The sequence below is a fragment of the Nyctereutes procyonoides genome, unplaced genomic scaffold, assembly GCF_905146905.1.
Source record: "Nyctereutes procyonoides isolate TBG_1078 unplaced genomic scaffold, NYPRO_anot_genome, whole genome shotgun sequence".
Classification (NCBI taxonomy): domain Eukaryota; kingdom Metazoa; phylum Chordata; class Mammalia; order Carnivora; family Canidae; genus Nyctereutes; species Nyctereutes procyonoides.
The window spans coordinates 4,815,954-4,830,118 of NW_026575025.1; the positions used below are offsets into that span (position 1 = coordinate 4,815,954).

The 14,165-nt window shown below is 67.0% G+C and overlaps 1 protein-coding gene across 14 annotated transcripts in view; it reads left to right on the forward strand.

Moving 5' to 3' along the window:
• The first annotated feature begins 829 nt into the window (after positions 1-829).
• Positions 830-14,165, forward strand: part of BRSK2 (BR serine/threonine kinase 2) — a 60,463-nt gene continuing 47,127 nt past the window's right edge. For all 14 annotated transcript variants that reach the window (XR_008662379.1, XR_008662378.1, XR_008662380.1 and 11 more), the window contains exon 1: positions 830-965. Coding sequence is in view for 11 of the 14 variants with exons in the window: in XM_055309045.1 (XP_055165020.1) it covers positions 872-965 (94 nt within the window). In the remaining 3 variants the exon portion in view is untranslated. The remainder of the gene's footprint in view (positions 966-14,165) is intronic.

Below are 14,165 nucleotides of genomic sequence, written 5' to 3' on the forward strand. Positions count from 1 at the left end.
GTCCGCCCGGGATGCGCCTCCGGGGCGGCTGGCTCGGCTGCGGGAGCTCGGCGGCCGGGGCGGGGTCCCGGCGGGGCCGGGCGGGGCGAGGGCGGGGCCGGGGCGGGGCGAGGCGGGGCCTGGGCGTCTCCAGCTCCTCCACCCCCGCCCTCGCCCCGCCCCGCCCGACCCCGCCCGGACCCGCCCGGACCCGCCCGGCCCCGCCCGGCCCCGCCCGGCCTCGCCTTGCAGAGTCCCGCTCCTACGAGAGCTCCTCTCGGCGGGGCGGGCCGGAAGGCGGGGCTACGAGCCGGGGCACCGCTGATTGGCTGGTGCCGCTGATCGGCGGGCGCGGGAGCCACTCGCCGCCCCCGCTGCAGGCGGCTGCGCTCGTTCGGGCTCGGCTCGGCTCGGCCGCGAAGCTCGGCTCGGCTCGGCTCGGCCCGGCCGTTCGGCTCGGCTCGGCTCGGCTCGGCCGCTCGGCTCGGCTCGGCTCAGCTCGGCGGCTCGACTCGGCCCGGCGGCTCGGCTCGGCTGGGCTGCGCGGCCGCGGACTGACGGACGGGCGTGCGCCGGGGGCGCGGGGCGCGGGGCGCGGGCCTCGGCGGCGGCGGCGGCGGCTGAAGCCTGGTGCCCCCGCCCGCCCGGTCCTCTCCGAGAGCGGAGGCAGAGCCGCGGGCCGGGCCGCAGCGGAGCCGGGCGCGGGGGGCGGCGGCGCGGGGAGGCGCGGGGGGCGCGGAGCGAGCGCGGCCCGCCCGGGCGCCGCCGACCCGGCCCAGCGCACGGACGCGCAGACGGACGGACGGACGGACGCGGACGGACGCGGCCCCTCCCTGCCGCCGCCGCCCGCCCGCCCGGGGCTCCCACCTCGCCGGCGCCGGGCCCGGGAGCGATGACATCGACGGGGAAGGACGGCGGCGGGGCGCAGCACGCGCAGTATGTGGGGCCGTACCGGCTGGAGAAGACGCTGGGCAAGGGGCAGACAGGTGCGTGCGGGCCGGGGGGCGCGGGGGCTGGGGGGCACCGAGGCGACACGGGGCCCGGGGGGGCACCGAGGGGACCGGGGACGCCGATGGAGAACGGGGGCCGGAGAGACCAGGGCTCCGGGGGGACAGGGGGTTTCTGGGAGACCCGGGGTCCATGGGGCCCGGGGACACGAGGGCGGGGGCCGCCGGGGGCCCGGGGACACAGAGGGGACTGGGGACAGGGATGGGGACCGGGCGCCGCGGAGGCGCAGGGGCGCAGGGTCGCAGGGGCGCGCAGGCCCGCCGCCGGGGAGGCCGTGCTGACTGCGCGCCGGGGCGGGGGCGGGGGCGGGGGCGGGGGCGGGGGCGGGGGGAGGCCCGGAAGGAGGTCGTCCCGAGCGGGGAGCTGTAGGCCCGGCCCGCGGCTCCGGCCGGCGGTCGCGAACAATGGGCGGCTGGGCGCCGGGTCCCGCGGAGGAGCCCGCAGGCCGCGCGGCTGCGGTCGGCCGGGCGCGGCCCAAGGACACGCGGCGCGGACGGGGGCGCACGGGCCGGGCCGGGCCGGGCCAGCGCCCCTCGGCTCCGGTTGCAGGTGCGCGGCCGCGGCCGCATTGTGCGCGGAGCGACCGGGCCCATTGTGCCGCGGGAGGAGGGGGCCGGGCGGGCGCCCATCTGCCGTCTGCCGCGGCCGCGCTAATAGGCGTGCTGCCCGAGCAGCTGCGCCCCGGGCCGCGCGCCCCCGGCCGCGACCCCCAACTCCCGGCGGCGGCCCGCAAGCGGGCAGGCGGGCAGGGAGGCGGCCCGCGCGCTCTAGCGAACCGATCAGGCCCCTTGGCCCGACTGGGACCTTCCCGCACGGTGGGAGTGGGAGAGTCCCCAGGCGGCTCGCTGGGCTGGACAGCGCCTGGCACTCCTCTGAGCCTCCGTGCGCGCTGTCTGCGACACTGCACTGCCCCAGGGGAGGGACCGGGAGGCTGGTCCTGGCCGGATCCGGATCTCAGGCCCTGGATCCCCAGACCCCAGCCTGTGGGAGGAGGGGGCTCCCCGGCTGGTCCCGGCTGTCTTTCTGGTAATCAGGCTAGGTCCCCGCATCCAGCTGGCCAGGCGTTCACAGAGTGGCTTTGTGGGAGGCTGGGCTCAGCCATTTTCTTTCTTCTCCCAGGATGGGCCTCTCCTAGCAGCCCAGAGGTCCGCTGGGCCTGACTGCTTCCCCCTGTCTCTTTGGGAAGTTCCTCAGACCCCAGGCCAGCAGGGGAGGGACGAGGGGGGGAGGAGGGTGCAGCCGTGCTGATCCCACCCCACCGGTGCAGGGTGGGGGCCCAGGGGGGAGCTGCTCTGGCTGGGAGGCTGCAGGCCCTGCCCAAGCCCCCTGGGCGGCACAGAGGTGGAGCTAGAGGTAGTGTCAGGGAGGCAGGTGGTCCAGACCCTGAGGCAGTGGCTGTGACGGGACTTGGGGGGGTGGGGAGCTGTCCCTCTTGCACTCTGAGTGGACAGCCTCTGTGCCTACTGCTCAGGCCCCGAGGGGCCTCTGCTGGTAGGGCAGCGCCGTTGGGAGTGGGGTGCAGTGGCCCGGGTTCAAGGAGGAGGTGGCAGACAGCCGGTGTTCATCTGAGTTCAAAATATGCATGTTTCCTGCGAGGAATGACTGTAGTTGGTGAAATCCTCAGTGGGGGAGGGACCTGGGGCAGCAGAATGTGGGAAGCAGTGAAATAATCTAATTATCGTACCAATAAAATGTGATTATAAGGAAACGTCGTCGTGTGAGTGGTGACAGCAATGAATTATACGTGCGCCGTGCTTGCCGGCCTCCGTGCGCAGGGGCTGGTCTCCGTACTCTTCATCGAGTTATACTGTTGTACAGTTAATTACAGGAGGTTTCCACTGTAATTAACAGTAATGAATACAAAAGGATATGCCGCGCGTGTGTGTCAACAACACGTTGCCATGTAATGTTTAGGAGTAGCTCCAAGTGGCACATGGAGCCAGCAGCCTTCCTCCTCGGGTCCCTCTGCCCTTTGAGGGGAGCCTGCTTTGGTCTAGCTGAGGCCCCCTCCCCGGGGGTGGGGGGTTCTGTCCATCCCACATTCCTTCTGGCTTCATCGGGTGCTGGCTTCCCAGGAGGTGCTGTGCCCCTGTCTCTGTCCCCTCGGTTGGAGGGCCAGCTGGAGTCTGGTGGATGCGGGGCCTTGAGGCGTGGGGGTACCAGGCCTGGCCACCCAGCTTGCTGACTGGTCTTCGGCATCAGATGCCAAGAGAGTTGCAGTTTCCCAGGCCTGTCCTTTTGCTCCGGAGATAAACGTCTGACCTTATCTGGGGCTAGGCTCTCTGCCAGGAGACCTCAGCGGAAGAATGTACTTCCCAGTGCTGCCTCTCTCTCTGGATGACAGCGTGCCTGGGCCCTCCCTGTTCTTCACTTGCGCTCTGCCCAGGTCCTGGAACAGGGAAGCTGCGGCGGGCAGGGAGTCCTGGGCGGCCACTGGGGCCTCTCAGCCCATGTGCTCCGGGCACCGCGGCTGGCATGTCCTGAGCCACAGCCTGCTGGGAGGTGGGCTCTGCCCCCAAGATGTCAGATGCGGGGATGGGGGGCTGCTGCCCAGTGTGGAGTGCAGGTGTGGCCGGAGCATCCCCCTCCACCCAGCCCGATGCCCCTCTGGTGGCCGTAGGGTCCTGCTTGCCTTTTTTATTGAGTCTTTTCAGCGGCGGGTGTTTCTTTCTTGCTTGTGTGGTGTTGGGCTCAGCAAGCGGGTTGTCACTCGGTGTTAGGCTGCTTCTTCCGGGACTGCTGTGGCTGTGGCTTCAAGGTCATCTTCCTTTTGGCTGGGCATTTCTGCACGGCAGCCCTCAGCGTCCTAGGGTCACCCGTGTAGGCAGCCCTGGAGAGGCCTGGGTCCCAGTCACTGTCATGTTTTCAGGTAGGGGGAGAGGTCTTCAGGACCTGCAGGGGGCCAGGCGACCCTGCATGGGGTAGAGTCCACTGCCAAGGCTCTGTCCTATCCCTGATGCAGGAAAGGCCTCTTCAGCTGGGGGGCAGCAGGCAGCTCCAGTGGGTACGGGGGAGGCCTGAGCAGTTCTAGGAGGATGGTGGTGTATGCTGGGTGGCCTTCCAGCCTGTGTCCTTCTAGCCCTGTCAGGACATGGAGCCGGGAGGACCTGCCCCTACCAGAACTCAGCACGTGTGGACGAGGCTCAGCTCCTATGAGCCCAGAGGACCCCATGGGAGGAGGAGGTGGAGGGCAGCAGGCCCTGCGTGCTGTTTTGCGGGGGGAGGGGGGGGGAGCAAGGTGTGGAGCTCTCAGAAGCCCTTTGTCTGTGGGTGGGATTGAGGAGGAGGGAGCTGGGGCAGGGCATTCAGATGAAGGGTCAGGCCAGCCCATGAGAGGTGGGGCTGAGGGGCTCCTGGGCAGCTCACCTGGACGGGCTTGAAGACTGCTGGGTGGGCCAGGGGTGGAGCCTGGCTCTGTACCTGTGAGTCCTCCAGGGATCTTAGGAGAGTCCGTGTGGGGTGCTGGTGTCAGGCAGGCTGGAGGGGAGTCCTGAGGTAGGGGAAGCCAGCAAAGATGGGACAGGTGAGGGAGGGGAAGACAGGCCAACCCATAGTGATCCACAGTCCAGAGCTGGAGCAGATGGGGGCCCAGAGCCAGACGCAGGAGTGGGAGGGGAGGCTCCTGGGGCATGGAGCGCATATTTGGTTTTAGAAAGTTGGGCAGAAGGCAGCTTGAGAGCCAGCGAGAAGGCTGCAGGGCGTGGGCCCTGGAGGGGTGGGTGGGTGGGCTGTCTGGGGTCTACCCTGGGGGGCTACTGGTGGCCGAGGCCCAGAGAAGGGGTGCGGCCACAGCAGAGGGAAGGGAGGCCAAGTGGGGAGTGGGGTGGGCCTCCTCCGGCCACATGTGCTGGCTACTGTGTCTGAGGGCCGTCCGCTCCCACCCCCGGGAGCCTCCGCCCTCAGTGCAGCAGGCTTGCCTCTGCTGTCTAGCCCGGCTTTGAGCCAGGAAGCAGGCTCAGAGCCCAGTGCTCTGGTCAAGGGCAGCAGCTCCTTGCGGGTGGGAGGTAAAGCCCATCTGCTCACGACACAGACCCTGTTTAAAAGTTCAGAGTAACAGGACCCTATTCTCAAGTAGTTGTGGGCAGAGCTCTAGGGGCCTCTGGGGAGCCCCCACCTTGCCTCCCCCAGCTCCCCATGGAGCTGTCAGAAGGGCTTATGCATCATCAGCTGGTATCCCAGCAGTGACCCACTGGGACAGACACCCCCCACCCCTACCCCAGTCAGGCTCTGCTCCGGGAAGCCCCCGGCTTGGGCCAGGAACTGTCCCTGGGGGCCTGTCCCCGCTGATGGAGGGCAGCTCAGTGTGGAGGTTTCTGGGGTCATGGGCTGTTTCCCATAGGTAAAGATGGCAGGGTGCTGGGGGCAGCCAGAGGCCTAGGACCCTGGTCTCAGAGCGTCCCCTGCCCACTATGGTCAGCTGACGCTCTGAGCACCTCTGAGTTTTCACGGGTCCCGCCTGTCTCCCCACAGCAGCAGTGACAGCTCTGCAGGGACTGGGGAGCCCAGTGTAGCAGGAAGGACATGCCAGGCAGAGGGCACAGATGGGCAGGAGCACGAAGGGGAAAGCAGGCATTGCCAGGCCAGCTCCCGCTGTTTCCCGCAAGAAGCATTGAGGCCAGCACCCGCCCCTCCCAGGCCCCAGTGTGCCCAGGTGCCAGGTTGTCTCTAGAGCCACCTGGGCATGGGGTGCTCCCAGCTGCAAGTGCAGAGGCAAGGCCAGAGCAGATCCTTGCGGAAGGCTGTGGGGTGACAGCCACCCAGGATGGTGTTTGGGGTAGAGGAGCAGCGAGGTGAGGGGCTCCGGGTCCTGCCCCATTCCCAGCCTGCCTGACAGTGGCCAGGAGCATCCTGATCCCCTCTGGTGAAGCATGTGGGCCCAGGGCCTCTAGGGTTGGCTCCCTATGCTCCCCTGTCCGCCCACCCCACCCTGCCCGGAGCAGCCCCCTTAAGGACTTTGTAGGGCTGCAAGCGGGTTGCACCAGAAAGCCAGCCTGGCCTGGGCCCTACCAGGAGGCCTGCTTCTCTGGTTTTCACAGGTGTTGGTGGAGTGACCCCAGGGCCTGAATACGCACTGTCTGTGCCCTCTCTGCCTGAGCATCGGCCCTGCCCCGTGCCTGGCACCTTCAGTATGCCCGAAACCCTCCCAGATCAGAGGCCAGATGCTGAGCGGTGCTGCCTGCAGATGCGGCTCTGTGACTGGTGCTGCCCGGGAGCAGTCAGGGCACCTTCCTGGTTACCTGGTGCTTCGGTTTGGAGAACACCTGTGCCTTCAAGGCCATGGGACTCAGAGCTGGCTTTTTGGGGCTCTTAGGAGGAGGTGGCTGCTCTGAAATCAAGTGGCTGTGCTGGGGGAGGAGGCAGTGACCGCTGTGGCCACCCTGGTGTGTGGCTGTGCCTGGAGCTCCCCAGGCCCCAGAACCCCCACCTGCCCATGCCCGCCTCTGGTGGACAGTGTCCTTGTGGCCGGGGAGTGCTGGCACTTTCTGGTGGCCTGTTGCTGTGCAGTGAGCATCTCAGGGCACTTGTGCCATCAGAGGAGGCTTGCTGCCTGCCTGTGGCCCCATGGGCTCCCATCTTGGCTGATCTCTCCAGGTGTGCAGGGGGTGCCCAGAGGGCTTTGTGGCCACCTTGGAACTGCATGGGGTGGCTCTGGGCCTGGACCCCAGGCCAGGGACAGTCTGGAGTCTGAGCTCAGTGGCTGATGGACTTGGAGCCTCAGCCCCCAGCCCCCTGCAGGGGTTTCCTGCAGCTTCTGAGGTCACTGGGAGGGGTTCATCTCTTGTGGCCACTCTCTGGCAGGAGGACAGCAGGTCCACATCCATTAGGTCCCATCTGGGGTCTCTGGACAGCAGGGACCCCCAGGGCTCATCAGGACTCTACAGAAAGTCCTCTCAGATGTGAGGAGGGCTGGTGTCTCCTGACGGCCGCTCTATGGGCCCTTCCCCTGTGCCAGGTCAGCTCAGCCCCAGGACCAGTGGGGGGAGGGCCTGTGAGCCAGGCCAGGGATGGCCAAGCTGTCCGCGCCCTCCCCGAGGCCTTGCCCTGGGGGTGCCGGCCAGCTAGTCAGGGCTGCCCCGGGCCAGCTGCCTCGGATGCTGGACAAGATGGAGGCTGGGCTGGGACAGAGGCCGCAGGGACAAAGCAGGGATTGTGCTGGGCCCCAGCCGAGAGGTGGCCCAGGCCTTGTTCTGCAGCCTCTGAGGGACCAGTGTTCTGGAGCCAGCAGTGCTCCCCATGGCCCCACGGCTGTCCTTCCCGGCGGTTTCCTCACTGTGCCCCGGGACAGCAGTGCCTCCGGGTGGATCTCAAGGGTCCTGAAGCTGTGGAGCAGCACGTGACATCCAGGGGGTGCCAGCCTGGTGAGGACAGAGCCGCTTCCCCAGGTGGTCACCACATCCCTGTCCACACAGGACCCTGAGGCCGACCCCCCACCCTGGCCTCCTGCAGGCCCTCCCAGTGAGCCTGACCATGGGGGACGGGAGATGTCCGGGGCCTACTGGCCCTGGGCTGGGGGCTGGTGGATTGAGGGTCCCTGGGACTCGGGCCACCCCACCATTGCCGCCCACGCTGGCCTCCTTGGTCCCAGGGTGGAGGTGGGAGGCAGCCCACACAGCGCCTGTGTGGCCTGAGTGACGCAGCAGGAGCCGGGACACGTCAGGCTGCGGCTCCGTGTCACCACCGCGGGCGGTCTGCGGGGGTGGCAGGAGGCTGCCTGGCCAGGAATGTGGCATCTGTGAGGGGTGGTTTGACTCGGGGACATACTGGGTAGCTACGGGCTTGGGCCAAGGGTCAGGACGGAAGGGGGTTGGGAAGGCCACACGTGGTGGCGCTGGGTGCTGGGGATGGCCACCTGGGAACCTCATGGGTCCCTCCCCGTGGCCAGCATCAGCCTGGACTGCAGGCCCAGAGGCCAGAGCGGAGGGGCCGGCCTGGGCCAGCCTGGCCTGGTTGAGAGCTCGCCTGAGCCCTGGTAGCTGTCTCCCTGGGTAGGAGGCCTCCCACGGGGGCTGAGCCAGGTGGGACAGTGATAGACAGAGGTGGCCGCTGGGTGAGGCAGGGCTGGGGTGAGGAGGCAGCCCTTAGGTGGGACCCTCGCTGTCTGGGAGCTGGGGGCCAGCAGCAGACAGGGCTGTCGTTTCCAGCTTCCGTGGGTGGTGACAGTGACCTCAAGCTAGAGCCCAGGGCACAGGTGGTGGGGGGCGGTCGGGAGCCAGGTCTGCAGAGGCCGGACAAAGCCCCCCCCCCCCACTGTCTGGCCAGGGGCCTGGGTGTAGCCTGGGGGCCTCACTGAGGAGCACCATGGGCAGCACCCCAGAACTTTCTAGCCTCTTTGCCCTTCAGGGTGTGAGGAGCCCCGGGTGCCCTGGGACTGCTGAGATGTGTGCTGTCAGTGTGACCCCGAGGCCTCCCATGTCCCTCCGTCCTGCATCCATTCCTGGCATGGTGTGTGAGAGCCTGGAAGGGTCAGGGCCTGCCTGCCTGCAGGAGCCAGAAGGTGTGGGGTGTTGTGACTGTCCGGGGTCCCCGGGGTCAGCAGGGTTCCCACCGGGTGTTCAGTGAAGAGCTCACATTGTGGGGCCCGTGTGACTGCATGGGTTGTCTCTCGTCTGTGTTCTTAGGTCCTCGGTGCTCCTTGTGTGTGACACTGGGTGGGGGACGCAGCCAGCTTGGGGTTCGGCAGGGGGCCTGGTTTGGTCACTGTGCCCAGTGTCCCCCTTCGGCCACGTGCTGGCCATGGTGCCAGAGGGGGCCCCTGGCCCGGGCAGGGAACTGTGGGAAGAAATGGGGACAGAGGCGTTGCTGCGTTTACTCATCCCCTTGGCAGGTGTGATGTTCACGGAGCTCTTCTAGGGGAGAGAGGATGGGGACTGTGGCAAGGCCGGGCTGGGCAGCTGTGCCACGCTGTGGGGTGCAGGGAGCAAGGGCACCGTCTTGGGGCCTCGGAGTGCTGGCTGCCCCAGCCTGGAAGCTCTGGGCTGTGGGGGGCTGATCCATCCCTTCCCAGGGCCCTGCAGGACCAGCATGCCCTGTCCTGCTGCCTCTGCCCTGGGGCCTGCCTGCAATGGGGCCCCACACCGGCTCCCAGGGCTGCAGCTGGGGCTTCCACACACGAACATTCTTAGATGCAGAAGTCAAGGCAAGGGCCTCCAACCCCGAGAGCCCACCCCAGCCTCAGCAACACGAGGCCCATTTCACCCCACACCCACCCCTTATCCCACATTATTTGGAGGCAAGCCCCAGACACAGTTTAAATATTTTGTGTGTGTGTCTGACAGAGACTCTAAAAGCGCGGCACCAAATCAGCCTTGAAGTTAGCACCGATTCCCCAAACCGGCAGAGATCCAGCCAGATGCGAGATTTTTAACTTGAAGTGGCTGTTTCTCGGAAGCTGAGCCTCCACTGCCAGCCAGGTCTCTGCACTGAGCGTGTGGAGGCCAACGGGGCCCTGGGCCCAGAGCCGTGAGGGTCTGCACTCCTGAGCCCCCATAGTGCTGCTGATGCTGGAGGGGACCAGAGGTGAGGAGAGCCGCATGCAGCTGTCCTGTCCATGCGTGGCAGCAGCTTGGGCTGCATTCTCTGGCCCCCGAACCCTCCAGGGTTGGTGCTGATGGTGGGGCAGCGAAACACGGCTCAGCCCTGCCTGGGGCCATGGATCTGCCCTGGCCGGAAGCCTCCCTGCCTGCCTTGGGCACAGAGGGACAGGCCCAGTGGGGTTAAGGCATCTGGAGGAGCGCAGGTCATGCAGGGTCATGTAGGGTCATGCAGGGTCCTCCCTGGTCCTGCCTCCCAGGCCCCTGGTGGCCACAGGAGTGTGGGGGAGAGAGATGCCCTCCCTGTGTGGGCTGCGCCTTCTGCCCCCCCTTGTGTCTCGCTGGGCCCCAGCTCCACACCAGCACCCCACCCCCGGCCGTGTGGCCCTCTCCTTGCATGCCGGCTTGAGCACTCCCTGCTGGCCTTGGGCACGCTGGAAGGGCGGATGGACAGCAGTGTGTGCAGTGGTCAGAGCTCGGGCGGGGTGGCCACGGCCCTGCCCACCGCAGGCCCACGTGCCAGCTCTGTCCTCACTGAGCTGCTCTGCTAGCATGCCTGGCCTGTGCCTTCCACATGTGACCCACTAGGAGCAGCTGACGCCTGCCACCCCCGCCTGGTGCTAGGGCTGCTCGGGGCAGTCATGCCCCTCCTGCCCCGTAGTCAGGGCTCACGTTGTATGCACTGCTGTATTCCCCAAATGTGTGTGCCCGTGCTGCTGGGCCATCGGACCCGGGTCGAGGTAACCCACCACCTCCATGCATGGCATGGGCCGCCTGGAGTCCCTGTGAGCCCCGTCCCCGGAGCATGGCCTGACCCCCGCAGGACCACTGGGACCCAAAGGGGGGTGGGGTGCGGGTGGGCAGACTGGTCCATGCCTGCAGCCTGCAGTCCCCCCACCCCGCCCCCCCTTCCTGAGTCTCCGGGGGGAGCAGCCACAAGCCCTCAGTCGTGCCCCCGGCCTGGGTGGGGGGCTTGCTGGCCGCACCCTGACCCTGGGGTCTTGGGACTGGGAGACGGCGCCCTGGGCCGGTCCTGCAGGGCCGGCAGCGGGCGGGGAGCTGTCCAGCGGGGCTGTGCTGAAGTCTGCAGCTTCCGCCCGCCGAGGGAGGCTGCGGGGCCGCGTGTCCTCAGACCTCTGCGGCGGTGGGAAGGGTCCAGGTGTCTGGCAGGCTCCTGCACCTGCCTCCCAGCCTCAGCACCGCTCTGTGCTGACAAGCGCTGGGGGGGCGGAAGCCGCCTGGGTGCTAGACCTGCTCAGTGGAGGCTCCCAGGGGAGACCCCAGCTCCCGGTCCCACCAACCCCTGTCCCTGCAGAAGGATCTGGTGGCCAGGTCTCCCGGAGCTGCCACTGACTCTCTAGGGGCAAGGGGAGGGCTGAGGCCTCACAGGGTCACGACCGTCATTGCCACCGGTCCTCCCAGGCTGTGGGCACGATGGAGCCTTCCCTGGCTCTAGACCTGATTCCTGGTGACTTCCCGGAGCAGCCCCTGGCCCCCCTCTGATATTTGCCTTGTGTCTCCAGTGGCAGGTTCCCTTGGAGGTGTGTCGGGGTGGCGGTGCTGCGAGGGTACAGAGCAACCCAGCAGACCTTGACCAGTCCCCTGGCCCGGTGCTCTGGAGCATGTGGACGCCCCACACCGTCGAGGCTTCTCGGGAAGGAAGGCTGGTCTCCATCAGCCAGTTATTACCCCTGCCACCCTCCGGAGTCCCCTTGTTACAGGGGGTCTTGTGGCCTGATGGTGGATTAAGTGCTGGAGTTTCTGCGAGACACTGAACCATTGGTGGACAGCCTTGGGGTGGCCAGAGGCGCTGGGCTGGGGGTCAGGGCTGTGCCTGCTTGAGCCCTTCACCTGGGGTCACAGATGTGGGGGTGTGAAGGCGTCAGGTATCAGCCTGCCCTGTCCCTGCCTCCCTGGCCCATGGTGCACCCTGCCCAGCTCCCCACCCAGTCAGCTCCTGCAGCCCCCTCCTCAGGGCTGGCCCCTGCAGGGGGAGCAGGGGATGGAGTAGAATTCAGGAAGCCAGGCTCTCAGTCCCAAGATCACCACCCTGGGCTAGCCAGGGTGGGGAGTGGGGCGTGGGCATCTCCCAGCAGAGGCTGGGAATGAGGCAGAGGAGGGATTGTTTCCGGTTGTTGGAGGGATGCTGGGCTTGGCGGATGGCGAGGGGTTGATGCTGGCTTATCTCTAAAGAGGCGGAGGGCTTGTCTCAGATTGGAGGTTTGCTGACTCTAAACCCCAAATCCTAAGGGATTTATAACTAATCATAAAGTGGCACAGATAGAACATCCTCCAGCAGATGCCACGGAGTGACCGAGGACATCTGCACACGTGGGCTGTGCTGTCCTGGCTGGTGGAACACATGTATCGGGGGTGTGGTGGGGGCTGGAGGGGCCCCCAGGTGGCATCAGTGGCCCAGGGTCTTCAGGGGAGTATCCCATCAGATTCATTTCCAGCTTTGCTGTTGGCCCGGGGAGGGGTGGGGCATGCATCGTCCTCAGTGTCTGCAGAGAGCTGCTGTCCTGGATGCTGCCCCATGGAGGTGGGGACAGGCCACATCCAGGCCTCCCCCTCCTGGGTCCCTCTGCCTGTGGGGTGCTCAGCTGTTCCACAGCTTGCTTTGGGGTCAGCTAGCCATGGGCCCTCTGCATCACCCTGTACTGCCCTGGTGTCTGCAGGGGTGGTATGTGGAACCCAGAGGGGTCGCTTGGGGGTCAGTCACTGTTGTCCCTGTTCAGAGGCCCAGAAGGGTGGCCAGTCCCCACCCCAGGCCACGCCAACCTCAGCCTACAGATCACTACCGGGATCACTTCCTTGTCGGGCTGATGGTGCTGATGCCCCCTGTTGGGAGCCAGGCTTGGGGCAGGGGTGGGGGTGGCAATGCCCAGCAGGGGGATTGGACGCAGGGGCACATCCAGCTGAGGGCTGGGAGAACAAGCCAGAGCCAGCTGGCCATGGGGGTCTCACTCACTGCTCCTTGTGTACAGGCATGTGCAGTATCCTGAGTCAGCCCAGCTGGTGGCCTCCAGGTGACAGTCCTGGGTGACAGCCCTGCCACAGCCCCAGGGGCTCAAGCAGGGTCCTGCTCATCTGGCTCTGCAGCAGGACCTCAGGGGGCAGCGGTGGGTCTCTCTACATGTCCTTATCCTTGGCCTCTGTGTGGCTGGCCCTTCAGCAGCCTCATAAGAACCCCCGGGGGAAGCCAGAGCCCCTGCCCTCGAAGGCTGGCAGCTGTGGGTAGGCCCTCCCCAGGCCCCGACTGGCCAGCTCCACAGTTCCATGCTGGGCCTCAGGGGCTCGCTGCTGTGGAAAGTCCTGGCCCACTAGAGGGCTGCAGGCCAGCCGACCCCTCCTGTGGAGGCACTTCTCTTGGTGCCCCCAGAGCAGAAGCCAGCAGCCCCCCGAAACAGCATGGGTGTGCAGGGTCGGTCGTCAGCTCCAAGTAGGCACAGGGCGGGTGTGGACCAGGTGTTTAGGGAGCAAGATGCCCTGTGCCTCTCCTCCTCTGTCTGCTCAGGAGCCCAGGGCAGGGGGGGCAGGCCTGCCTGTGGGTCGGGAGACACAGAGCCTGGAAGCCCCGTACTGCAGGGTGAGGTCGGGTTCTCTGCCGTGTGTGTGGCCTCAGGACAGGTGGCCTGCGTGTGGGGACGGCCCTTCACAAACCAGGCCGGTGCCCAGGGTTCCTGCATGGAGACTGACTGGCAGGTTTCCAAGTGCACAGAATACATGGGTATGTGTACGTGTGTGTGTGTGTACGTGTGTTGAGTGCCTTGCCTGCCCCCGGGCCCTGGGCAGTGGGTGCTGGTGGGGGTGGGGGAGGCGTGTAGGACAGGGCCTGGCTTGGGCGGGGCTCAGGAGGTCAGGGTGCTGGCTCGGGGGTACCGAGCAGGGGTCCTGGGGCCAGGGGGCCACAGGTTGTGTCGGTGGCACATCAGGGGAGGGGCTGCTCTTTTCCAGGGACCCCGTGCCCCTTCTTGCCATCTGGGCGGCAGATCCCATCACCCCAGGGCCAGCCCCGAGAGGAGAGGTGGCAGGGTGGCCTCCCCCCCACCCCCACTCTGTGACCGGGGACAACTCCGGGCAGGTGGGCCTGTTGGGCGTGTTCCGGGGCCTCGGGGAGGGTGACGCGTGGGCAGGCGGGTCTTTGCCTCTCCTTTCTCTCTCCTAAGGAGCAAGCTGCCCACTGCCTGCTAAGCAGATTCTATTATTACCCCACGCCGGAGATTACATCCTCGCGGAGCCCGTCCGGGGATGGGCAGGCTCTCCGGGTTCCCTACCCCGGCTGGCCGGGGGGCAGGGCAGAGGGCTGCGGGTCTGCTCCCCGACCTCTGCAGGAACTGAAGGCAGGGTGCGTGGCTGGCTGTCCGTCTGTCTGGGGAGCACATCCCCCGGGGCACCCGAGCACATCTGGGTTTGCCCCCATGGAGGTCGCCTCCTGGCGGAGGGGCCTGGGGGGAATCCCGGTCCTCTGTGCTCGCCCAAGCCCAGCCCCAGGTTCCCTGGCCAGCCTTGGCCACGTGGGGGTGGCCCGTTTGTCCCTGTCCCGGCCCTAGTGCCCTGGCATCTGTGTCACGTGGGGGCACGGGCCACCAGCACCTGCATCCGCCCCTAGCTCCTCTGGGGTATCTGTGCCTTGGTCCAGTGGAG